This window comes from Lagopus leucura, unplaced genomic scaffold (assembly GCF_019238085.1).
Source record: "Lagopus leucura isolate 7727_CA_CO unplaced genomic scaffold, USGS_WTPT01 Super-Scaffold_100157, whole genome shotgun sequence".
NCBI lineage: Eukaryota > Metazoa > Chordata > Aves > Galliformes > Phasianidae > Lagopus > Lagopus leucura.
The window spans coordinates 47,744,297-47,771,096 of NW_024962334.1; the positions used below are offsets into that span (position 1 = coordinate 47,744,297).

The 26,800-nt window shown below is 44.4% G+C and overlaps 1 protein-coding gene across 5 annotated transcripts in view; it reads left to right on the plus strand.

Moving 5' to 3' along the window:
* Nucleotides 1-233: 233 nt before the first annotated feature.
* ALS2CL (ALS2 C-terminal like) overlaps nucleotides 234-26,800 on the plus strand; it is a 42,948-nt gene continuing 16,381 nt past the window's right edge. The window contains exons 1-10 of one of the 5 annotated variants that reach the window (XM_042889344.1): nucleotides 234-255; nucleotides 17,233-17,341; nucleotides 18,772-18,964; nucleotides 20,685-20,750; nucleotides 21,195-21,360; nucleotides 21,810-21,938; nucleotides 22,251-22,370; nucleotides 24,138-24,214; nucleotides 24,603-24,669; nucleotides 25,253-25,449. In XM_042889344.1, coding sequence (XP_042745278.1) covers nucleotides 238-255; nucleotides 17,233-17,341; nucleotides 18,772-18,964; nucleotides 20,685-20,750; nucleotides 21,195-21,360; nucleotides 21,810-21,938; nucleotides 22,251-22,370; nucleotides 24,138-24,214; nucleotides 24,603-24,669; nucleotides 25,253-25,449 — 1,142 coding nt within the window. In that variant the 5' untranslated portion in view covers nucleotides 234-237. Of the gene's footprint in view, nucleotides 256-6,782; nucleotides 6,928-7,526; nucleotides 7,701-8,044; nucleotides 8,130-16,760; nucleotides 16,843-17,232; nucleotides 17,342-18,771; nucleotides 18,965-20,684; nucleotides 20,751-21,194; nucleotides 21,361-21,809; nucleotides 21,939-22,250; nucleotides 22,371-24,137; nucleotides 24,215-24,602; nucleotides 24,670-25,252; nucleotides 25,450-26,800 lie in introns of those variants that run through there. The other 4 variants (XM_042889347.1, XM_042889343.1, XM_042889346.1 and 1 more) reach the window with 4 other exon arrangements.

Genomic DNA, 26,800 nt, shown 5'->3' on the forward strand with positions numbered 1-26,800 from the left:
CCTGCCAGGGGTTTCCATGTCTACCAAGAATGTTTTGCAGCGCGCTTTGGGAGAGAAACATTACTTCCTTCTTTTTTTTTTTTTTTTTTTTTTTTTTTTTTTCCCCCCACCCTTTTTTTTTTTTTTTTTTTTCTTTTCCCTTCCTTTTAAAATGAGTAAATAAAGCAGCTGAACAGATAGAACGGGTGCTTTTCATCGCTGGTTCTGCTTTCCACGCCTGTGGCTGCGTGTCCCCAGATGACAGCTCAGCCCATGGTAAGAGGGAATAGGACAAGGGGAAGTGTTTTCAAATGAAAAGAGGGGAGGTTTAGATTGGTTATAAGAAAAAAGTGATTTTATTTTATTTTATTTTTTTTTTATGATAAGGACAGTGTAGCACTGGCACGGGTTGCCCAGAATGGTTGTGGATGCCCCATCCCTGGAGATGGTCAAGGTTGGGCTGGATGGGGCTCTGAGCACCTGATGGAACTGTGGGTGTCCCTGTTCATTGCAGGGGAATTTGGACTAGGGGGCCTTTAAAGGGCCCTCACAACTCAAATGAACCTATGGAAGGAGCTTTATGCTCAGGTAATGTTTGGATGGTAGATGCTGTTGGGGCAGTCTCATAGGACAATGTGGTCGTATTCTCTGTGCTGTGCTGAAGATCAGGCAGCTGCAGCTTTGAAGCAGGGTTATGTTCAGTGAATGACAGTGTCTCTCTAGCATTTAGTGTTATTTAGTGGTATTTCACAGGGCTGGAATGCACTTATTTTGTAGGTGCATCCACGTTTAATATACAGGACAATCTGAGGAGACTGAATTCAGCAAAATCCTTGCATCTCTACCTCCGTGCTGTTTCCTCACTGCACAGAGGCAAACATTCACAAAGCCTACAGGGTGTGTACTGCAGGAGCAAGGTGTCACACTACCATTCACCTCAATGCTGTCAGACAAGCTGCCTTTGTTCCTCCAGCACCACATCTCTGTGCTGCTGGATTCATTTTGGTGGAGTGCCCTATGTTTGCAGGTGGCATCCAGCCCAGTGGGGCAGGACATGGCTGCCCTTGTGTGAAGGGAGAGGTCAAACCAGGCCTAGGTGGTGCTGTTGTAAGAAGAAAGGTACAGAAGTGTTGTGGCACACTGGGAAGGACACTTCCTGGTCTGCTGGACCTCTTAGGACAGTTTCGTAGTGACTCATTGCTTTTACAGCAGAAGGGGTTGGCTGATGTGCTGACTTACACCGCTGTCCCAACAGGGGTTTGGAGAACTGGGAGGGATGGGATTTCTGATTTGCTCCTTCTTGGCTTGCCCCTTGTCATCTGCTCCCACACTGCGTGTGTTTGCGGGTGGAGAAAGCCCTTCCCAGCCTCCCAAATGAAAAGGTGTTGTTATCAGGTGTGACTGATAAAAGCCAGCTGGGTGATAAGCTGGGGACTGGTCCTGGCCTCAAGTCAGAAACATTCCATGCATTGAGAAAGAGCAGAAATCAATTAAGTTTTCTGCACTCTCCTTCTGCAAGGCTGTCATATCTGTGTACCTGTGCATCTTTGCTCCCCTTTCATGTCTCCACGTGCCAGATGCCTCTGGCTATCGGATTCCTCTGATCCACCAACTGAATACATGAGGCAGAGCTTGCCAGGGAGTGGGAGGAAGGTCCCGGTATTGAAGCCAGTGTTGTGACACCTTGCTCAGATTGTTTGGAAGGGCACAGGTAAAAGTCACTGTTCTCTATAGGCGAGCGTGGGATACCCCTGCACCATTCCCCAGCTGGGCAGTTCTGTAGCCCAAGAGGACACAGGCAATGAGTACCTGCTTATCTAACCAGTACCATTTCTCTGACCTGACTCAGACAAATTGCATGTTATTTTAAGAGCCCGAAGGGATGCTATTGTTCTTCTACAACGAAAGAGCAATGTGTTTGGGTTCTTTTTTTAAAATTTTTTTTAGTATTGTATGGTTTTCTGGAAACTTATCCATCCACCTAACGACTGGAAGTCTCACAGTTTCAAATGACTTTGCATAGATAGAGTTCTGAGCTGAAAGGTGACATCCAGGTGCTGTGTGGGTTTCTTTTTGTCTGTTTTTGTGCTTTCTGCACCTACAGCAGCTCTTATGTAATTGGGACTGGCTGCCAGAGGCCAGTGTTTGTTTTCCTCTTTAGCAAGAGGCCATAGTTGGATGAACTACTAAAGAGCAATAAATAGTTTTGAATCACGAGTCACATTTCATTCCTGTAGCTAAGTGGGCATTATGGGTTTATTTAAAGAAGACTTAATAGTTTCTGTTTGTTGTTACAAAAAAAAAAAAAAAAAAAAAAAAAAAGAATAATAATAATGAAAAAATTATCCAAATAGAGTTCTTATGCCTCTTCTGATTTGGTTGGCTGGCAATGGGGCATCATACCACATGATGTTACATGTGCACTTGAGCTCGTCTTTGGACATGATGAGTGGCTTGATACAATTGCAGAAGTGCCCCTTGTCTTCTCAAAGTGTCTGCAAATTATCTGGGCCCTCAAAGGTCCTGAGAGCCATGTAGCACCCTGACATTTTGAGGGCACTTACTGCGAGACAGACTGACATCTCAATTGGCCCCTCTGCCCTGAGAGCAGAGGTAAGTACCATAGCCACATGGAGAGAGGTACACCTTGACATGGTTGCTATCACCCCCATGGCCATCTGGTTGTTCTGTCTTTGTAGGTTCATCTGCAGTGCTGTGTGCTACAGGCTGAGGATTGGTGCAGCTGATGATGAACAGTTTCAGCACCACCTTGTTGCAGGTGGTGTTTGTTCAACAGGCTAAAGGACTGGTACAGCTTGACTAACAGGCACAAGGTGACTAACACATGTCATTCTTGGGTACTTTTTCGGTCCTTGGATCATGACCAACATTTAGTCCATTATGCTTATGGCCAGTGTGCTCCTGTTTGGTTTTTTTTTTTTTTTTTTTTTTTGCCACTTACTAGCTCTTACTTACTGTGAAGAGATCCAGGTTGGTGATGGGTTTCACTTAACCAAAGCAGCTTTCTGTCCAGGGCCTTGTCCATGCTTTTAGGATGACCACACTTCTACTAGTTGTTGGTCGTGAGTCCTTACTGGTGTTAGAACTTATGCCGTGCCGGTGGTGAGAACTAGGTGGGACAGACTTACCAAAAGTCATGTAAGCAGCTGGAGAAATAGCTGCTTAAGCAAAACTGAAAAGAGTAGGTTGTGCATGCTTGTAGGGATCAACTCTCTTGAGTCTTCAAGCAGAGAGTCATTGTAGGATCAATACCATGATATTTGATCTGAATCTGAGCTCTGTCTAGGAGACACTGAAACTAGAGGTTGTAAGAAGATGTTGTAGCCTCTTAACTCTTCATAGAGCTTTTCTACGGAAGGAAATGAGTATGGTAAGGAAATAATCTCAATGTGGATTGTGATTTTTTTTAATTATTTTTATTATTATTATTTCTAATAACCTTTCCATGCCTTCTCTTACGTTTGTTCTGTGCTGGTCCTGCTTCTGGCCACTTTTGTTGCAATCTATCCCTGATCTTGTCTTGTCATCAGCTCCATCTCTGGTGGAGAGTATAGAAGTATATACAATGTTTGCAATGTATGTTACTTGAATTTGCTACTGTGCATGCTCATGTGACTTGAGAATTTCTACAAGTGATCGGTTTCTACACTCATTTACCAGTGAATGGCTGCTCAGGTGCAGAAAACATGTCTGTGCTCATTGTCAATCCTAGTTTTCTGGCTGTTTTCTAAGCACACCTGCATTGTATGCCTACCTCACACTTTAAAGAAAAAAAACTAAGTGTTCCCTCAGTGAAAACAACCAAGACAAATTTGATTATCGTGAAGGTTGCAAAAGTTCTTTTGCATGAGATATGAATAATTGCATACATCTAGCTACTGTTTCCATGCACAGTTTCCCAATGGCACACACAGATACCTTGCAAGGCACAGGAATTAAAGAGAATGTGGTTAAATCAGAAATCCACCACTGCGTTAGAGTATGAAGACCCAGTAAGGTCCCATCAACTACAATTGCCCCCATCCCTCCTGAAGCCTCAGACAGCCCTGGTCCAAGCCTGAAGCTAGGCAGAGATAAAGCGTTGGTGCTAGCTTGGAGCATGGGCCTGGTTCCATCTTTGATTTGTATTTCCTCCTCATCTCTCAACTCGGCCCTCTTTATGCTTGATGCTGATGTGCATCTGAAACTCTTAAGATGCATTGAGAAGTGAGCAAAGCTGTTGATTTTTTTTTTTTTTTTTTTTAATTATTTTTTAAACAGCTTTTTGGAGGGAAAAGTAAACCTTTTGATACTGACCTTTATGCTAGAAGAACTTTTTTGGGGGAAAAAAAATGTTTTTTCATACGTTCCAACAGTGTCTGCTGCTCAGCTTCAGCAGGAGGTGAGGTTTTTCTGAGTGGCACTGTGAGAATCGAAGGCTGCAGACTGTGTTGCTGCTCTGGGGCATTCTTCAGTAACCTTCTATCAGAGCTGGCATCGTCAAGGATGTTCTTGTAACTGAGTGAGTCACAAGGCAGCTATTTCCAGAATGATTGGTTCTTGTAACATGGGGTGGTATTGCCTTGGTGACACAAAGACGTGCCAGCCAGCAGCACTGACTCAGCATATACAGTGCCATTAGCCCCAGAACTCAAAATGTGCCCAATTTCAATAGAGGAACATAGGCTATAAATAGGCCAAAGCAATGAAAAATAGGAACAAAAAACCCCTCCTTGGTGGAAAATGCCACTCGTTTCAGGGAAGCTGGATTTGAAGAAAAGATTTTCTCAGTAGTTGGTGAGATTTGGTGGATGATTCTGTTTCCATGGCTAAAAACTCAAAGCACAAGGAACAAGGTGAACTTCTCATAGTTCTCTTGATCCAAGCCAGTTTTGTATTTTCTTGATGACCAAAGGCTTTTAATTGACATAGATGGCTAAATGCCATCTTGCTGTTCCATCCAATTAAGATCAAACCTGGACCTCTTAGAGAAAGCATGTTTGTTGGTACCATTACACTGCAACTGTCTCTTTTCTGATTCCTTATTAGCTATTTGTAGTGATAATTTTACATCTCTTTAAACTGTGTTCCCCAGACAGGCTCTTGCAAGTGTAGGAAACAAAGCTGTAAAACTGTAGTTGAGCAGAAGAGCAAAATACAAAGCCTGGAGTGCACGTTGTTGCTGGCTGTGGACAGAGGAATGCTAGTGGTATCCCCTAAGCTCCCATGTGGAAATTAATATCAGTCCGTCTTTGAGATCTGTGGCTGCAAATAGCCAGAGATGATTTCAATAACAACAATCTGGTTGGATAATGAGGGTGACCTAGACCTCATAGAGAAGATTTCTAAGGACTTCAGTGGAAAACATTGTTTTCATTTAGTGAAAATTGTAAGCAGAATAGGCTTCACAAAGCTCCAGCTGAAGATTTTTTTCATTCAAAGACTCTGGCTTTCAATGTGTCCCCAATTTTTGGTTTGGTTTGGCTTTTGTTATTGAAAGTCTATCAAGTTTACCCTGTAATTTGTGTATTTTTCCCTTGAAAAAAAAGTTTTTTGGGTTGCCCCCCAGCAGATCAGGTTGCCCAGGGCCCCATCCAACCTCTGGGGGTGTGCTGAAGGCCCTGATTGTGGCTGCAGGGAAGTCAGCAGTCCTCATTCTAGGACAATCCTCATTCTAGAACAGTTGTTCAAATAGGAGCAAATCACTGTCGTTTGGGGATTTTTAGTGAAACAAAGTCAATTCTTGCTGTAAAAACTGTGGCAATCCAGTATTTGCTGCACCACCTGTTGAGTTGTCCATGCAGTGGGGGTAGTTGATGGTGGGAAATATCTGGGTCTGGAAGGTGGAGCTCTTATCTCAGTGCTGAGGACAGAGGGAGCAGGGATGCAAAGCTGCTCAGAGAAGGAAGAAAGCAGATTAGACAGCCAGGATCTCTCAAAGGAACCTGAAGGCCTGAGGGTTATCAGGCCTGTGGATAAGCTGGAGATGAGGAAGGGCATGAAATGAGCAGGAGCATAAGGAAGTGCAAGTGAAAGAAAAAGAAGTGTCCAAAAGCAAATGGTTGTATCACTCTATGTCAGCACAGGTTCTCACTGCATCTTTACTAGATTAGAGTTGAAAGGCATAAAGGGTGAAAAACAGGATTTCAAGGAACACTTGGCCAAGTCACAAAGCTGAGCTTGATATCCAGGTCCAAATGCATTCAATGGGGTGAACCTGAAGGGAGCAGAGCTCCTGGGCCTTACATGCAGTTCTGCTGGAGATCCACAAACCAATGCTGGAAAGGAAATGCTTAGCACTGCAGCCTCTGAAACCCATTCTGCAGGGTAGGCACTGTTGTAAACACTGTCATGGAGAAATCTCCATTCATTCAAGATCAGGAGGCTGGAAGGTCCTCCTGGACATAAACACCTTCGCAAAGATCTGTCTCAAGTGACAAGGTGTCCACCTGCCATCCAGTCCCTGATGGATGAGCACTTCCTTTGGATATGGGAAATCTGATTTAATTCCCAATTTGGGGTAGGCAGAGAAAGGTCTGTAGTTATTGCTGAAGCCTTGATCACCGGCTCCTTGCCTTCTCAGCTTGCAGAGCAGGTCGGAGGCTGGCAGTGATCTCATCGCTTGCTCACCCTTTCCATTCCCTTGGCTGCATCCTTCCCAGTATTGGGTGTATAGGGGTTGCTGCTCTGTCTCTCTGCGTCTTACAAACCATTGTGTGAGGCAGAACAGTGAGTTATGTGCACGTCCCGCTCCAAAAACATCCTGTGAGGCTGGGAAAGTAGGAAGGAAATCAACGCAGCAAGAACCTCTCTGAACAAAAGGTGATCGAGGCACCTCTTGCCTCCCATGCATCCTTGCTACACAAAGCTGGACTGTCCTCATCCCTCTGCCTACTGTGAGTTCCAGTAGCTTGGAAGAGTCCTGGAGGTCGTAAAGCCAGGGAAGAGGCAAGTAGCTGAGTCGGAACATGCTGGGAGTGCTGGGAAATAATGGAGCTTTGTTTGTGCTCTGAAGCAGATGGGGAGGGTGTGGGGGCTTTTGTCCTGCAGCATATTTGTATTTTTCCTGACGGGGAGAGTGAGCGTGTGGTGGAGGCGGCTGCATTCATAAAGCGCTTGTGGGAGTTTGCTAATTGCAGATTGATTGGGGAAAAAGAAGCAGGGCTTTATGTTCAGGACATGGGATGCAGTTAGAGCTCTGATACGTGGCTGGGAGTACTCTGGACCCTTCTGATGAAGTCAGAATTTGGTTGGGGTTTGTTTGTTTTTTTCTATTTCTTTTTCCTTCCCCCCCCCCCCCCCCCCTTTTTTTTTCCCTTTTATTTTTCCTTTTCTTCTGTTTCCTCTTTCCCCATCTTTTCTTCCTTTTTTATCCCGTTTTTCCTCTTCCCCCACCCCCTAATTTTCTCTACCCCACCGTCCCCTGATTCCTCCTTCCCCCATTTCTTCTTCCTCTCCCAGCATTTTTTTTTCTTTCAATTTATTTTATAGAAGAAGGAGGGCACTATTTCCACTACTTGGGAGGGCAGTCCGTGCACATCACGTGCAGTGTCTGCTGCACACTGCCAGCTCTGAATAGCAGGAAATGTCCCCGTGTCCCATTTCCCAGAGAAATACCTCCTGTGTGCTCTTCCAGCAAGTGCAGAAGTTGCATGAGGAGAGAGACCGGCAGAACAGGGATGGAAGTACAGGAGCTTGGCAAACAGCTATGGAAATGCAACGTAGGTAAAAAGGGATTAAAGCTGAGCACTGTCACTGCACACAGGGTGGAGAGAGAGAAAAAAAAAAAAAAAAAAAAGCATATTCTGTCGATTTCCATTCAGTTTCCTGTTTGTATTTTTTTTTTTCCCAATATATGCATGCGCTCATAGAGTCTTAAATAAGCAAAAAAAAAAAAAAAAAAAAAAAAAAGGCAAGCAAGTAACAATCAATTGCTGTAGAAACCTCATTTTATGCAGGTTTCGTAACTCTCCCCAGGCCCTGTGGGTGTCTCGTTTAATGAACAGGCCCAGATCTGTGTTTTGCTGGATGTGGGAGGGAGCGGTGGGAGGGGAGAGCGGCGGCTGTGGGTATTTCAGGGCCGGGAGCTCGGAGCGGCTGCTGCCGTAGCACTGAGCGCAGGGGAATTTTAATTGGCCGCCTTGTGCAAGGTACGTAGGGTTATTTCGGGGTTTTGCGATCGTTGCTGGTTGGTTGGTTGTGCTCTCGTTAATCTTGTGGGTTATGTGTAGCCGTGTGGTGCAGGAAGGGTGTGAGATCAATGAGATCTGCCTTACGGTGGCGTTGTCTTAAGGATAAAAGCTCCTGAAGCAGCGTAAAGTTGGGGGATGTTTTCTATGGGTAGGAATTGTACCGTGTAGGTGACCACAGGCACGGAGTGCGTTTTCCTGGAGTGCCAAATGCGCTTGCATAAAGCCCTTTGTTTCATCTAGACTTGCTGCCCTGCATAAAGAAGGCACATCGTATTTAAGTTATTTAATTCCTAGTGTGATCCAGAGCCGTAGAACCCTCTGCTTGCTCTCACCTTTCGTTTTCCATCAGGTGATGCTTCAGAGCACTTTAACCCTGTCTGATGCTCTGTGCTGGGGCTTCTTCCTGAAAGTGGGGAGGAATTCTGTCATGCCAGGCAAGCAAGCAACATAAGCCTGATGAAATTAGGCTGCAAACCATGCCTTCGTGCTGGGCTTGCACAGCTCACCCAGCAGAGTAAAGAAACCAATACCCAACTAATTAGTCCTGAAGAGGGAGGCTGTTAAGCTCTCCGATTTCTGCAAGGGAGGGAAACTTGGAGATAGCTTAGGTGTTGATAGAAAAGTCTGGGTCAAAGGCCCAGTGATAGAAGAGCAGCAACTCCTGAATGAATGAATTTGATCGAGTATTAAATGAATGAATTTGATCGAGTATTGAATGTGGAGGTTGGTGGCCCTGCATGTGACAGGGGGGTTGGAGATTCATGATCTTTGAGGTCCCTTCCAACCCTGGCCATTCTGTGATTCAGCGTTCTGAAGAGTTCTATGCTTTGTTTTTCATTGTCTTTTTTTTAAAAATTATTATTAAATAACAACAAGATGTTCAAAGGCAGAAGAGGAGGAGCTTCGGTGCACAGGAGGGTGGGTTTGTCGTTTTTGAACTTTGGTGTTGTTTAATTTGGACCTGAACCAAACCTGTGCAACTTTGTGGAAATTTCCTGTGGCCAGGAAGCTTCCTTGAGCAGCTGCTCCCCAAATGAGGTACTTTCATTATTGCTGCTGCAATGACTTCAATTCCCAACAAGCTGCAATAAAAGATTTCTGAGGACTTGCAAGGAGAACAGGCAGAACTGTGTGTCAAGACCCTGCTTTCAGTTTGGCAGTGTGTTCTGGAGGCAAACAGTAGAAGCATATTAGAGAGGGATACTCATAAACAGATTCTAGGACCAGGTAAGGTTTGCATCCTTTAGAATTCTCTGTGTAACAGCTGGTTGCTGGGGGATCACACTGGGAGTGGACCTCAGAAGGAAGCCAAGCTGTGTTTGTTTCTTTTAATGCCAGATTGGTAGGGAACTGTTTACATTCCTCTCCAAATGTAAGAGGCTCACACAAAGTATTTGGGGCTCAACGAACAGGAATTTTCTTGTGAAACAGTTTTGCCAGGGCTTCTGGCCAGCTCTTCAGGTCATCAAAAGACCTGGGTTTTGGCACTGAATGCACTTCAGTGAGCTGTGGCGTCTCGGAATGATGATCAGAGGTTAGGAAGCATTGTGACTGCAGGTCTGTCCTGCCTTCACATTGTAATTTGCCCTCCAAGAGCACCCAAAGGCTCTTATTAAACCCTGGGAGCTTCCTACAGCACTAAGTCTTTGCTAATGCCTTGAGCACTAGGGGAGAGTGCAGGGATGACATTAATCCAGGCAAGACTTTTTGACTCATTCTTCTTCCTGTGTATGGACTCTTAACTCTGCTCTTTTTTCTGGCAGACACTGGGGATGCCACTCTAAAGGTTTTGTGTCCTCAGGCTTTTTATGTATCACTTAGCAGGGCAGATCAGTGAGGTGTTGAAAGCAAGTATTTCATTGTGGCACCCCATTAGCTTTTGGGCCTTGTAATCCTAGAGTAAGAAAATGTCTGTAAGATGGAAGGAGCATCATGTAGGGAGTCAGAAGGCATCAGTTCGTGGATGGGGCTGTAGGTTCACTCATCAGTATTTGGTGAAGCCCATGAGGTCAGTCATCTGCTGCGGCAACTTTATGATGGTCCTCTGTCCTTAAGCACAGAGGAAATGAAAACCCCTCTGCTCCTGCTCAAGTTCTGGAGGTCTTGAGCAAAAAGCGTGGAGCAGGATGATGGTGCTACTGTACACTGAGCTCTATCTCATCATTAAGCAATTGTACCATTGGCTTTTCTGTTGTCCCAGGTGATGGACGCTGTGTTTGTGCCTCTGGGTTGTTTTCCAGGCTGTGATTCAGGCTCTGATACTCTGGGCCTGACTCAGTACTGCTTTGATGTAGATGATAATGTGTGCTCTAAAACCAACATGCGGAGGACCTCCCTCATTTCTTTTGCGTTTTGAGGCCTATTTGCTTTGGAAAAGCAAAGTAAGCACATTGAGAGTATAGGGCCAAGAAAGTGGAGCTCCAGTTCCAAAGTTGCTATCAAAGAAGTGACACTAACATAGTACCTAACTGTAGCCTTCTTGCTTTCCCATAGTAATCTCACTCTGATGGAAAATTGAGTCGTCTCTTATGATTTAATTTCCTTACGTGCCTCCAGACAACCTGCAGTTACTTCACATTTGATGTGGAGTTTGATTGAATAACACCAAGTCATTTTGTGTTGCTTATCAACTACAGGGTCAGAGTAGTTCTGCTTCCACTTGCATGCACTGCTTGCAAGTGATAACAGTAATGGGAGGCATAGGACCAAGGGAGATTAAAGCACTAAATAAACATCATCTCACCTGCAAGCCTTATCATACTTAGGATGCTTGTCTTGTTATCTGCAAAAGTTGAATGATGTCCCTAATTGTCATGAGAGAGATCTCCAGCGTTAGCTTTTAACAAGTAAAATGTCACGTTGCAAGTGTTTAATTCTGTAGCTAGTGAAAAGAGACCAGGTATGCTCAAAGGTCCACTTATCTCAGTCTTAATTAAGTTGAGCTTCTCATGTGACTCAAATATTTGTTGGTTACAAAGGGAATCTGAGGTGGGTTCAGTCTGTACACAACCAGTGAGGGCAGATGGGTTTTGTCCTTTTGAAGTCAGTTGAAGGTTTGTGATTGTTTTTATTGGGCTCAGGAGTGAGCTTCCTAAGGAAAGGACATGAGCTCCTCCCAGTATGGGTTTGGGGAAGGAAAAAAAAACCAACAGACTTGGGTCATTTGACGTTTATGCAGAGCTTTTGCATTCCCTGTTTTTTTTGGGGGGGAGGGGAGGGGGGGGAGGAAAGGGAAAAAGAAACATGTTCTCCTCCCCCCACTCGTAGCTTCCTTTTTTGAAGATGGACTGAGACGAAAGCCTGCACGGGGAAAACAACAGTTGTTCTTGGGCAGAAAGCAGTCAATTACACAATTTTATGCAGAGAAAGTTCAATGCATGTTTGACCCTTTTTAAGCTCCTGGCTATCCACGATTACCCAAAATCTGATGAGATTTTAACTTGGTCTGTGTTTTTACTACTTTATATTATTCTCTTTATGTTGTTTTTACTACTTTATATTATTCTTATTGCCTGAGGTTCTGCCATGGAGGTGACCAGCAAATGATTTTATGACTAATGCATAAAGTCAGCGGTGTTAATCCGGGCTACCTCACCTCTGGTAAAGCAGAACGTGTTTGGAGAAGGACAGCATGGAAAACTGGAAAGAGTTGTAGAACAGTTCTTCCATATGCACTTGCCTCCTCAGAGACTTCCTGAGCTGGAGCTGATGCCTTTGTTTTTATTAGCTTTTAATTCATTTTTTTTCCCAGCTACTCACTCAGCTACTCTCGAATGCCACGTATGATACATCCATAGCAACAACAAATTCTCGTGGCAGTGAGTTCCATGGTTTAATTAGGCAAGGTGAGCAATGTAAGACATCCTACTGGTTGTCCAGAGCTGGCCCCATGGCTTGAGGGCAGAGCGAGCTGTGCTGTGCTCCAGATGTTTGCTGCATGGGAGCCTGGACCAACAGCCCAAGGGTCTCATGTTGAGGGTGAGAGTCTTGGTGGGATGCATTACTCTCTTGTGGTTGTTAAATGATATTGTGAACTGTGACTACCTGCTTTTATTGCTGTGCTGCTCAATAATTTCCTCAGCTTAAGAAAACATTGAACTGAGACCCCTGAGTTCTTTCACAGACAAACTTCTGCTGGCATCCGCACATTCCCTGTATTCCATGCTAAAGCCTAATCCTAATAACTACCACCTCTGTTGCTCTCTCTCTACTTTTATAGTCTTTTTACTTCACTAATTCCCAATTCTCTCTTAACTTGCACATTGTGTGTTTCTGGTGGCTATGAGGTGGCTCCAGTAAGTTGGATGCTAATTCATCGTGGGGCTTGACAAGAGAAACTCTGAACAGCAGCATTCACTCCAGTGTTGGTGTTGGTTAAACAAAGCTCAGAGCTGTTTTTCTGCACGACAGAATGGTCTTTGTGCTGGCCTGAAAGCAGACTCAGCTGGAGCAGGGACACGTGAGGGAGATGGCAGTTGGAAATGCAATTAGCTGCATGGGAAGCTTGGTCTTTAGAGGAAAGCAGCCAAGGTTGGGATTAAAAGAGGAACAGTGTCTCAGCACGGTCACCAGAGTTTGTCCCCACAGCCTAACGAGCTTGTGAGTTCATGGACTCTGAGCTGTCACTGCTAATGAAAGAGGAGATCCCATTGTGCTTGTGAGCACATTCATGTGGTGGTACTTTAAATCAAGCTGGGAAAAAGATCTAGGTTAAAAACTAACCTTGTAAAGAAGCTGGGGTCCAGGGTCCAAGCTCAAAACATGTATCTCCTTTCCTCCAACCCCTAAAAATGAACTCTTAATGCTGACCCATTACCTCTTCCTCAGCTCTCTCCACGAAAAATAAGATAAAAACTTGGTTATGCTAATCATAACGATACAGTTATTGAGTTGATGGAGGCGAGGAAACATTTAGGTCTGTGATCATTCCAGTTTAAGGTCTGGGTATTTGTCTCAAAACATCACTGTGATGTGATGTGATATGAAGTGTTGGTCTGTATAAACTCAGTGTGACAAACTTCTGATTAGGTTTATCTGATAATTTTTGAGAAAGGAGCTTGCTCCTGACAGATTCAGTGCAGAGGTGTGTTATTCTGCTCTGTAATGTGCATCCCTTAGAGCTATAAGCTGAAAGGACAAGGGAGCTTTCAGATGCTCCATGCTGCATACTGCTGCCAAGTGCAGTGACGTTTGTCTGTCCAGGATTAAGTGTTCATGCTCTCTGTTGCAAGGATGGGGAGGAGATTGGAAGGCCTTCATCTCAATATCCTTTAGGAAGACTGCTGCAGAGAAAGAGAATAGTTTAAGAAGGGGAGAGACCACATAGGTGGTCATGGCATTCCCATTCCAGGCAGTTCAGTATTAACATGCTCTGAGCATAAATCTACTGTTTGTGCCATGCTATTTCTACCTGAGAAATCTTTATTTTTATTGACTGATAATCTTCCATACAAAAGGGGATTCACAAAAGGAAGGTGGAAAATGAATAGTCCCTGTGTGAAGATTCAAATTGTTTCTTAATTTTGAAGAAGTGATTGAGTTTTCTGACTGGGTGTGTTTCCAGGAGAAATTTTATGCCCCATCTGACATGTATGGGGCTTTCCAGGCATTTCATGGTGGAACAGTTGCCTTGGAGCTACAGACTTCAAAACAGAAAGAGATTCTTCTTTCTTTTCAGAAAACTGAACATGGAGCTCAACAATTCACCAAAATAACTTTTTATTTTTGTTCCACCCACTCGTCTTGCAATTTCCTCCAGCTGGGTGTAACTACCCATTGTGGTTTCTTGAGAGATGTGTGTTCCTGTTGTAATATGCATTTAGTAGTTTTTGGACAAATTCTGTGGAGGACGAATGCTCCTCCCAGTGACCCAGGCTGCTCCATCCATTAGATGGTCAGGAAACTGCTTATGTTGATATTATCTGTTCCATTACCCTTTGTTCTTCCCCCACTGCATTGCTCTGCAGACAGTCCAAGAACACCATGGGTTATAGAGATCTAGCAATTCCTATAGATGTTGTGGGTTTGGTTTTTTTCCTTCTTTCTATCAGCAACTATTGTGGTGGGACCCTTCCTTGGATGTGTACATCTTGCAATTCTGCCCAAGGAATGCACCATCCTTGAAGGTCTTTTTCCCCCAGCAGCAGCAGAGCCATGCAAGAAGAGCAGACAGAAGCCTTCTGAATGGGCTTCATAGTAGTTCTGCTCACGCTTGCTGGCTTTTCCTGTAACACAGAACTACAAAACCACAGAGTAGTGTGAGAGCTGAGCCCAAGAAGGGAGGAGGATGTGACAGCCCCAGATTTCTGCTGAGTGCTCTCATCACCCAGCAGGGTTGCAGTTGTTCATTTTTTCATGTAAGCACATGTGCAATGTGACCTCCGGACAGTCATGGTTCTTCTGTGCCCTGTGCCTGAGTCAACATAGGTTTTGTTCATCAGGTGATGAATTTCCAATCCCTTTTGCCTGACTGGAACTTGCCTACTAGAACAAATGTACAGATGCTGTTTTTGTAGAACTGATGAGGAAAGCATGGAAATGATGGCTGGAACTCATGTTTACCTTAGTGAGTGATGTGATGTGGTAATTTAGGTCTTTCTGTGGTTGCAGAAAAGCTGTTTTGAAAGCTGATTGGTGCTGCATTCATTCATGGTGCTGCTTTGGGATCATTCAGCAAACGATCCCAAATGTTTGGGCTGGAATTAGCCCAGCTCAAGATGTGGCAGGTGATAGATCCTTAATGAACTGGGATTGCAGATGGGCAAGAGTGTGAGACCAGCTCATGGTTGAAAGAGGCAATGCTGCAGATCAGTAAGTCCCCTCTGGACATCTGGGAGGATCCCTCCAGTTCTTCCATTGAAAAAAGTAACTAAATTAGCCTTAGATTGGAGCTGTGATGTTGCATGTGTGCCCCTCAGCCTCCTGCCCAACTGCTCGTGTTCCCACTGAGTGAAGCTGTGCGTATCTACACCCTTTTGTCAAGTCTTTTGTTTTCCACTGTGTGTGATTGGGTGGTTTCTCTGGCTATTTTGATAGGAGGACGGTTTGGGAAAGACTTTCTGAGCCTGGCATCTATCACCTATCTTTTTGTTCTCCCAGAATAAAACCCCTTCTAAAGAATCCTAGAATCACTGCAGTTGGAAAAGACCTCTAAGATCTGCGAGTCCAACCTCAACCCATCCCACCATGCCCACTGACCACATCCCCAGTGCCACATCTCCACAGTTCTGAACTCCTCCAGGGATGGTGACCCCACCGCCTCCCTGGGCAGCTGTGCCACTGCATCACCACTATTTTGGAAAGTTTTCCTTATGTCCAACTTGAACCTTCCCTGGTGCAACTTAAGCCCAGAACAAAGACCAGATGGGGAAAATGCCCCAGTCCTAGCAGGCTTGTTCAAGGATTCTAATGCTACCCCACTGACTGCTTGCTGCTGTTCTGTTGAAGCATTTGGAAAATAAATGCTTTCACGTAATCACCCTGATTTTATCCTCTGATCAGTCAAGCTTGAAAACATGTTCAAGCTTAAATGCTCGCTATTACCTATGTGAAGCAACTTTATCTTTGTCCCTACAAGACGGGGTTCTACTGATGGTGGGGAAAAAAAAATCTGTCTGCCTTGTCCTCGTGGTGCTCTTGGGTGAGGGCTGGCTGTTGTTCTGCTTTGTTCCTGGCTCTGTTGCTCTCTGTGGGAGCGGCCAGGAGGAGTCTGGATTCCAGCTTTTGACCTGTTTACATGCATAGAGCTTACCTTTGGGACGAGTCAGCAGTGTTCCTGCAAAAAATAGCCTTGTGGTCATGCAGAGCTTGATGTATGAACACTTGCAGTCTAATAAGATTATGGAATCTTTTTAACGTTTCCGATTTTTTTTTTCAGAAAATGTAATTTAAGAGGCAGTGGTTACTAAGGAGAAAATAGTCATTCATCTGTGCAGTTAGTTGTGTTTGGACCTCAGCAACCACTTGAAGCCAGACCAGTTAACCATCTGAACTGCAAAGCGTCCCTTATTCTGTGATGCCATTTCAATCCAAGTCCCAGACTGACATAGAAATGGAGCTCCTAAGGAGGCTTTGGAAAGTCTGGGGAACTCGAACTCTTATTTAGCAATGAGTCCAGCCTCTAAATGAGTCTCAAAAATGAGACAGTCCCACCTCACCTAGTGACCTCTTAGTAACCTCTTTTTATTGTCCACGGTCAGGTGTTCAAAGTAATTCTTCCCATTAAGTGTAAATAGCTTCCAAGCTAGTGTGTTTCATCTGTCTCCATCCATACTATTTTCATCATCAGGGCTTTTCCCCCCCCATTAGTCCCTCATGATGTGCTGTTAGTCGGCTCACACTCACTTCCTCTGATAGATTTCTTTTGGGTCATAAGGCTGGGAAGGAGGAAGCTACCAGAGCGTGCTCACGTAGTGGTTCTTATTTATTTATTTTTTAAATTTCATATTTTGTCTCTGTAAGTTCTGCCCACTTCCACTTTAGAGAAGCCATCCTTTGCGTGACACAGGAGTTGTGACATTTAACCATAGTGTCTTGTTGAGGAAGGAGCAACGCCAGAGCTCTGCTCCCTCGGAGGGCTGGACACTTTGCAATGGCTGGCAAGGCTCTGCAGCTCGATACGATTGCTTACAATTCCAAAAGGCGCAGAGTGTGGCACGAGGGTAGAAAGCTGGTGAGAGATGCTCTGCTTTATCTTTTGTGCCTTGTACTACGGGGATTTCTCTCTGAGAAACAGGATCTGGCACCAAGTGGGATGGAGGTGCTTCAAGAAGCTTGTGGTCATCCCTGCACATAGAGACATATCATGATCTATGTGAGATGATGTCCAACTGGGGCAGCAGGAAGGTGGGCTGCTATCTCAGTGGTCTATGACACCACCTCGTCTTGAGCTACTGGGTTTCTGTTTCCTCTTCTAATGCTTTGAAATGCCTTTTGAGGACAGCTAATACCTCTGCCAGCTGTCAGGAGCTGGAGAGGCTGAATGTTTGAGATGAGCACTGCAGCTATGGGTAGATGGATAGTTGTGCAAGGAGCTGATGTGTGCCTTCTATGTCGTACCCAGGACATGTGCGCAGCTGAAGCTACTGCATCTTTGCTCCAAGTGGAAGAAAACTTTTCAGCATGCCTGGCACGGATGGATGCCCTCATCTTCAAGCCTCTGCTGCAGTCAGGTAGGTCAGAGAAGATATTCTTTAGCTCTTGCTTTGATTAACTGGTGCATACATGAAGGGAATTACCCTGGAAACACAGCGACTGAGAACTCACTGGGGGCTGATCTGATAGAGTAAGTGACAGATAGAGCTATTCCTTTCTCAGACTGTTCTTAAGGATGTCTACTACTCTTCATGCAAGACTGTGATTCATGTTGGTTTTAGAAGTTGTTTGAGGCAGGGTGCATTAAAAGTGTGGCCAGAAGGTCAAAGGAGGTTCTCCTCTCCTTCTACTCCACCCTGGTGAGGCCACATCTGCAGTACTGTATTCAATGGGCTCCACAGTTCAAGACAGACAGAACTGCTGGAGTGAGTCCAATGAAGGACCACAAAGATGACGAGGATGTGGAGCATCTCTCTTACAAAGAAAGGCTGAGAGTCCTGGGGCTGTTTAGTCTGTAGAAAAGAAGGCTAAAAGGAGATCAGATCAGTGCTCATCAGTATCTTAAGGGTAGGTGTTAAGAGGATGGGAACAGGCTCTTTTCAGTGATGATCAGTGACAGAACAGGGAGTAGTGGGCAGAAACTGGAATATAAGAAGTTCCATATGAACACAAGAAATAACTTCTTTACTATAAGGGTGACAGAGCACTGTAACTAGCTGCCCTGGGAGTGACAAAATCTTCTTCTCTGAAGATACTCAAAACCCACTTAGACCCTTTCTTGAACATGTACTCTAGGGAACCTGCTTTAGCAGGGAGATTGGACTAGACGCTCTCCAGAAGTCCTTTCCAATCCCTAGGGTTGTAATCCAGATGTAATGCAATCTCCAAGGCTGCTTTCCAGCATAGTACTACTTGTCAGATAGGTATGACCCTTAAATTGTGCTCGTTTTGCCTCTTCTTTCTTGGTCCATCTTCAAACCTGGCTTTGAAGGTGAACTTGTGGATGGGTGCACATTCTAAGCTGGCAGTAAATCAGAGCAGCTGCACTTAAGTAACAACCTCATAAATATTCACAAGCTCACCTGGCCAAAAGTGGTGAGACTGGATTAGGCCAGAAACCTGTTTCCATCTTATGCTGTATTTCCTTCTGGGTTTAACCTCCAAGGAGATTGGGATCAATCCTTTGGTTCAGGGGCAAAACCTCCCCAAATTTTCTTCCAGTGCTCTTGTCTGAGCTGAGTCTGAGCCTTGCAGACTGCTGTGACCACACTCCCCGTGAACATGGAAGGGAAAAGGCCTTCGGATGGATACTTCGTGCAATTACTCGTAGAAACCAAACCCTAAATAATTATCACCTCATTCTTCCCTGTAATTACTTTCCTGTAATACTGTATGTGCTTTACATTGATAAATTGGCCTGAGTACAAGATAAAGGCAGTGTCTTCCACAAGATTTCCTGGATTCAAGGCTTTCTGATAGCCTTTTCTTCCCCATTTCTCTCCTAAAGAGCCTAGTGACCAGAAAGGAAAGGAGAACTTTAAGCTCTTTCTGCTGCTGAATGATCAGTTTCAAGCTCTCTGGAACCTCACAGAAGAGAACTACCGGATAGTGAAGCAAAAGTGCAGCACTTCCGAGTCATTCTGCATTCAGGATATTTACATTGTCTGGAAAGGAGACCTGTTCCTAAGCTTGTATATTCAGTAAGTACAGAAGAATGAGGTACCAAATTCATCAACTAACTGCCAACCACGGTAGGCTGGTGCAAAAGGGATGCACTTAATATCTTCAGTCCTGTTTGTTTTCTGTCATAAGGGTATAGAAGGGGTTGCATTCAGTATCTGTGTATACCATCTCATGGGGATGAGGAGGGGAAGATGTCATCAGACAGGGTTCATATTGCCAGTTTTTGCCATGTTTATTTTCTGTCAGCAAGAGGTATGATAGAAAATGGTGGATGGAGCACAATGAGAGCACGATGAGTAACGTACTGTCTCAGAGTTGCTTGTATAATCAATTACGTATCTGCTCTCTGTCTATTTGCAGTGCAAAAAGTTTGCCAATATCACTAGAATGTGTGTAACCTGTGTGTTGATGTCATACCATGAAAAATGAGTTATGGGCACTAGAGGTGACATAAAGATCAGGATGTCTTCAGTCTTTCATTCATCACGGATACGGCCAAGCTCTCGCTTGATGGGCTGTGCCATCTAGGCAGACCTGCACAGGATGGCAGATGGACATAGTACCTCTGGGAGACAGAATCAAATCACAGAATGGCTTGAGTTGGAAGGGACCCCAAGAATCATCAAGATCCAACCCCTCTGCCACAGGCAGGGCTTCCAACCTCCACAAATAATACTAGACCAGGCTGCCCAGGGCCCCATCCAACCTGGCCTTGAACTTCTCCAGGAACAGAACATTCACAGCCTCTGTGGGCAGTCTGTTACAGCACCTTACCACTTCCCCCTGATAGCTAACCTAAATCTTCCCTCCTTAACGTAGTGAGGGAAGATAGTGAGATAGTGGTTCTTCAAGTCTTGGTTTTGTTTGTTTATGGGTATTTGGATAGAGGGAGGAGGAAAGGGCTACTTTTTGATTTGTTTTTACTTGGACAGCATCATTTTAGAAAGCTATGTGCAATAAAATTTGCCTTTATATGAATGGGGTTTAAAGCAGTGTAAGTTCACTTGGAAACAGATCAAGTGAATTAAAATTGCGTTGTCTTAAAAAGGCATATAGAAGATGAAAACTTGTGCTGAGATTTCAGCTGACACCAAGGAGGAACTCATCTGAAGATCTCTTTTCCTCTCATTTTGCAATTAAACCTTTTTTTTGGTGCTGAAATTGATTCAATGATTTTCAGGGGCCTGAAAATCAGCAGTAAATACACAATCCTGAAAATTTAACAAATGGTAATTAAATCTGGACAGAATACTTGACTTGTTTGAAATCACTACTGGAAGAAAACTTGGTGTTTGTTAACAAAAAGTACAGCTTGATCTCCCTCTAGTGAGTGATGAAATACATTGACGTGGACACTTCTACTTAAATTTATCATCAATAAATCATGTGTTTTTACTTCAAGCAGAAGCAGCACATACATCTGAAACTGATACCTTAAGCTTAGCCTTCGCAGATTTTTTTCTCCAGTGCTGTTGCACAACTTCTGCTGATGCTAAAAGCCAGGACTTAAACTTCCTAAAACAATGCTAGTGCAGAAGTCATTGAAGGAGTTACACCAAGGAGTTGACACAGGGGACAAGGAGAAGTGAGCCAGAGTGAGAGGTACAAAGCAGTGTCTCTCTACCTGCCTTGGAAAGGTGGATCTGATATTGGATTTCCAGGCAAGCTTCTTCTTTCTGTCACTTAAACTTCATTGCTAATGTTTACCTCTAACTTTGTGTTTTCCTTTGCTAACAGGTATTTTGTCACTTTTGCCAACTATGTCGTAGTCCATGGCTTCGAACATGCCACAAAGAGCAAAAGGTCAGTGAGCTCAAAAACACTTTTTTAGGAACAGTCTGCAGATATCCTTGCATCTCTCTGCAGCTATGCATAGCTCAAAGATTTTGGGGATTGGAATTCAATAAATTTGGGAATTCATGTAAGGAGAGGGACCTAAGAAAGGATTCTGTGGGAATCTGGCAGGGAATTTCCACTGCTTGCTCCAGACATTGTCAGAGTCTCATGGAAAATAGCAACTGAAAGGATGAGTGATGGGCACGAGAGGATTTACAATCGCTTCATCTGAGTCACTGAGAGTGCAAACCATCATGAAAGTTATGCCATGCTCTGTACATCTGTGTGTGTGATTCCTATTTGCAAAGACAGCAGAGCCGGAGGCAGAACAAATAGGTTTGGAGAATGAGGTAGCAGCAGTTTGCAGAACAGTTAGCTAATGAACCTCACTCTTCATATGTCACCATGCAGCGAAGCCTGGAAGCACCATAAGACTGTGCTGAAACAGTTCCTCACAGACTTCACCTCTGAGACCTCCATGTCATTGGCCTTGTACACCGTCCTTCACAAACCTATCCGTGACCACGTTGAGCAATATATACTGCTCCTCAACAAGCTGAATGAGGCTCTCAAAGAGGTGGGAAGCTTTATGTGATGTTATTTTGCTGGCTTATGTTAAAAATTCATGTAGAGGTCGTGGGGCTTTTGTGGTGGTGGAAGAGAAACCAAAGGAGGCTGAGAGGAAGATGATTTCCAGTGGTGTTAAACAAGCACTGGTAGGGCAGAGTCTGCCTGAAGGTCTCAAAGTGGTTAAGTAGTGAGCCCTCCAGCATAGTTCAAGCTGCTTATCATAGGGAAGAGCTGCTAAGGGACACATAAGTGGCCTTAGGTCTCACACATTTGCTGGTGGCAGGGATAATGTTGGATTTGGGAGGCTTTCCTTGCAAGTGGGTTTGGAGGATTAACTTTCATTAATCCTTTGAATTCAGAACTGCAGAGGTTTTTTTCTGCAGCTGTAGCGTAGAGAGTAGATGTTCGGTTTGCCCATGCCTGAAGCATCAATCAAGCCTTGTCTGTCTTTATCAGGGCTCTGAAAAGGACATTATTACCAGCGCTGTAAAGGAATATGTGAAGCTGAAGTCTTTCATTAGCCAAGTCCTGGATGAAGCTTGTTTTACCAAGACCTTATGGAAATCCTTGGGCTACAAATTCACGGTGAGTTGCAGATACCTAGTGTGGCTTGATTGGGTTCTCCCTTGGCGTTGTTCCACTTGTGTTTATCCATGGAGGAAATTTGATATAAACCATGTGTTTGAGGCTTCATTTGGAAGCCAGAAGAGCAGGACAGCATGGAAGCCTTGAAGAAACTGTATGGTCACTAGCTCTGTGGCAGTTGAGCCCCGTGTCTTGTTCTATCTACTATCAGCTGGCGTCTGCAAAAGCTGTTGGCTTGATTTGCATGTCCTCTTGCAAATCATTTCCTGATGCTTTTGGTCTACAACCTTGATATTTGTGGATGTTTTGCAGGACATGCTGTGTGTTCCTGAAAGGAGGCTGCTGGAAGACAGCAAAAATCTTCCCATCTTTGCCAGTACAAATCGATCAGACCGAATCTTGCTCTTTGATGATGTCCTTGTACTAATTCAGGTGAATTTTCCAAACTTGAAGGGAGATTGGAAGAACAGCACGGATGAATGATACTGAAATTTACTTTCCTGAAATACTAAAATTGCAGCAGAACTTGCTGTTCTCGGAACAGTCTAAGATCCATGCACCTGTGGTTTGCACTAGATAGTAAAAGAAGAAAGCCTAGTGGAATAGGAAAAGAAGAGCATCTGCATATCTTTTTCCCTAGTGAATGTGTACTACCCAGCTAACACAGATGATAACCCAAGCCCACACCTATGTATGAATCTGTTCATTTTTGTTCTTGCTCATTCAAAGATGAATCTTGCTCATTCTTGATGAATCAAAGGTCTTGCACTGTTAACATTTGCACATAGGACTAAATATGATATTTCATGGTTCACTCTGCTGGTGGCATGGGAGTAGAAGCTGTAGTTGTTCTTGGGGCTATCTCAGGGATTTAGGGCTAGGGTGTGAAGCAGACAGGGAGTGTCCTGGATGAACACATAGCATTTGTTCAAAGCTGTTCTGCAGCATGTTAAGTCCAGCTTTGCTTGTTCTGACTGATGGCACTTGTAATCTAGCTTGGCTCTCCATATGTACCTCTCTCTGCTCACTCTTTAGTAATGTGCCAGTGCCTCAGGTGTCAAAACACAACTTCCATGTGATCTGATGTCTTTTGGGCTCTTTCATTCATGAATCCCTGTGATAATGCTGAGCAAACCCACGCGACTCGGTTGTCAGGGTCTGGACCTGAGGAAATGGGATGGCAAATACCTCATTCATCTTTATGTTGTAGATTTCTTAGGACTGAGCAAATTCTCCCCCAGGCTCCCTTTATAGTCAGGGGAGAGGAGCACACATTCTCTGGGTGTGGTTCATCTGGCCTGTTTTAGATGCCAAAATTAGGATGAGTTGAATCATGCCCTCAATGCCATTAACTAGGATGAGAGCTGAGGGTAACCATCCAACACAGAGATATCTGCATTGTAGACATCTCTCCTCAGTCAACGGTTCCCTCCCTCTATGTCTCATCTGCTGCTATGACTGTTACTGAGGCATGTGGAGACATAACTGAACTGGGATTGAATTGGTTGTCTTGGTCTGCTAGTTGGAGACTGCAGATGATGTCTATGGTGCTGGAAGTCTGAACCTTCTGGTAGATACATTAGCAATTAATTCGTGGCAACTCCATGATGCTGATACCCAACCTTGTTCAACTACATCCTTGCAGAATGCAGCTGTATAATGTAAGCACCTGGACTTGAGACATTGAAGGGAGATGTAATATTGAACATGATCTTCACCTAATATTTCAACTATTTCTTCAGTTTGGTGTTTTCCCAGTTAAAACAGTGACTCCACAAATGTCCTCCTAGGCTGTTTGTGGCTGTGTTGTCTGGTGTCCATACACTAGATAGATCATAAGCGAAACTAGAGAGGGCTGTGTGACAGAGATGGGAATGCTGTCATATAATAGGGAGGAAACTCTTGTAGAACTAAGTATCATCTAAGAAGGTGCCTTGGAACAGAAGGTCTGTTACTGCTAATGGTAGCCATGGCCTTGTGGACCACGACTTAGAAGTGATATGCTAATAACTTCCTTCTTTCTCCTACATTTTTCTTTCAGTCTCTGAAGTTTGTCACTGTAATGTCAGATAGATACGAGGACTATAAAGGAGGGTATTTACTGTGCTGCCAATCTTGCCCTCCTGTTCAATGGATTGACATGGCAAGGGTGAAGTGTAGTGTTTATATCAACATAATGTCTTCTCCCTTTTGTTCCAGGGAAACAGCTTTCAGAGCTTTGATCTGAAGCTTGTGTGGGTAGATGAAACCTGCAGGGAGAAATCAGCTCCGGGACCGTAAGTGGGAAATTCTCCTCTGGGAGATGCGTGTGGGGGAAGTTTTCAACTTAATTACTTGATTGTGAAACTGAAAGGATGGTTCAAAGTTTTGTATCAGCTTCCTTCTACCTAGTGGGGTTTCTCTGGGGCCACAGGCAACTGCAGTGTTTCTCAAATGGGATTGCAGGAGCTTGGACTTGGACTGCTGGTATTTGCTGACATATTGAAATAAATTAGTAATGAAATGGTTTTAGCTGCAGACGTAGAGAACAAAGATGGGTTTACTAGTTGATTACTTCCTCAGAAAGAAGAATTGGCTGCAAAAACAGTATTAGCTCCTGAAGAGAAATGAACTTCTGTTTGACTGAGGTTTTTCATAGTCCCCAAAATGTCTTTTGCTTCACAGGTATGGACTCCGCATTATAACCCCAGAAGAAACGTTTGTTCTCACCGCCAAAGATCCACAGATGAAGGTTAGCAGTGGTCAGGGCCTTTCTGTTCCACCTGAAGATACCATGTACCAAGCTCTGAAATAGGGAAATGGCATAGAGAGAATGGCACCTCTGTAGTGGGATCAGAACGTTGCCTACCAAGTGGAAGCTGACATACAGATGATCTTTGAGGTCCCTTCCAAGCCAAACCACTTTATGATTCCATACCATTAAGCAGCATAATTCTTAATTAGAAGACAGATTATTGGACCCTACAGCTGCTTGAATGTAGCTGAAACCTTTTGTCTGTGATTTTTGTGGCCTTTGTTTAATTTTTTTCTTCATTAATTGAACCACTGCTGGGTGAGGGAAGGGACTGCCCCCTCTGCATGGCACAATTCCCCAGGGCAGTGAGCACGACCCTGAACTGCTGGAGCTCACAGAGCATTGGGACACCACTCTCAGACGTAGGATTTGGTTTTGGGTGGTGCCACATGTAGCCAGGAGCTGGACTTGGTGATGTTTGGGAGGTTCTTCCAAGCCAGAATGTTCTGTGATTCTATATCTTGCTGTAGGGAGTCATTTTGTTTTCTTCCCTTCAGCGCTCCTCTTCCTCTGTTCCTAGGCTGTTTGGCAATGGAAGCTGAACCAAGCCATCCGACAGGCTTTGAATGGGAAGCGAGATTTCCCCCTGTGGGGTAAAACTGGAGAAGGCACTGAGCCCTCATCCTGCCGCTTCTTCACCTACGTCTTCAGGCTGGAGAGCAAGTTCAAAAGCGCGTCCTATGAGGGTGAATGGCACTGGGGAAAGCCTCATGGCAAGTAAGAAGCCCTTTTTGCCCCTTTCCTGGGCAAGAACATGCAAGTATGGCTATGCAAAGATGGCCTAAGCACAGAATGGCTTAGGTTAGAAGGGACCTTAAGGATCATCTAGTTCCAATGACGCACCAGCTCCGGCTGCCCATGGCCCGTCCAACCTGGCCTTGAGTATGCCAGATGGGGCCTTATGAGGGCAGAGCAGGGGGAGACAGTCACCTCCCACACCCTGCTGGTCACTCGTTTTTTGATATGGCCCAGGATACAGTCAGCTTCTGGGCTGATGTCATGATGCAACACTAATGCACTGATCCAGTGGATGCACAGATGGATGTATATAGGTCATGGAATGATAGAATTGTTTGAATTGGAAGGGACAGTCATAATTACAGATCACCTAGTCAAACTTCCCTGCAATCAACAGGGCCATCTACGGCTCCATCAGGTTGCTTGGAGCCTGGTCCAGCCTGACCTTGAATGTCTCCAAGGATGAGGAATAGTCAGACCCCTTTTTTCTTATATCCTCCTTTAGATACTGAAAAGCTGCTAACAGGTCTGCCAGAGCCTTCTCCAGACTGAATAGCCCCAGCTCTGAGCTTTTGTTGTAGCAATGGTAATGGGGGGACAGTTGGACTAGATGATCTTGTAGATCCTTTCCAACATCGTGATTTTATGATTCTATGATTCTTGTTCCCATAAGGGAGATGTTTCATCCCTTGCATCATTTTTGTGGCCTTCTTCTGGACGTGCTTCAGCAGGTCTGTGTCTCTCCTCTGCTGAGGACTTCATAGAATGGCTATGGACATGGCTGGAATATTCCATCCCATTCTAATTGCCAGGAACACAAACTACGAGCTGGTGGTCTCCCAGGGTGTGCTGGTTTCTCTGGTTCATGCATCACTTGCTTCCACAGAGAAATCTGGTGCCGAGGACAAATTCAGAGGGCAGTTGAGACATACCTAATTGCTTTCAGGGCTTGATTAAAGCTTGAGGCCTACCATCTGCTTTACTGTATAGTAGATGTCTTGCTAATTACACTGGTTTATGTAGTAAATTGTAGAGGCTGCCCCTAATGTGGTAATGATCGCATTGAAGGCACTGCACTGGGTTGTGCTTATAATTAGGAGTTAGACTTGAGCTAATGTTTATTACTATAATTTCAGCCTGAGGCATAAAATCCTATCATCATGACAAAGAAAAAAAAAAAAAAGCAATTATCAAAATGTTGCTTGTAAGGAAGCAAAAAAATTTTCCCTGTGGTATGAAAATCTATTAGAACATGAGAATTGCTCACTACACCTACCCAAGTTTAAGAAATAGCTTGGCCAAAAGGGAGCTATTTGGGGAAGAAAGGTTT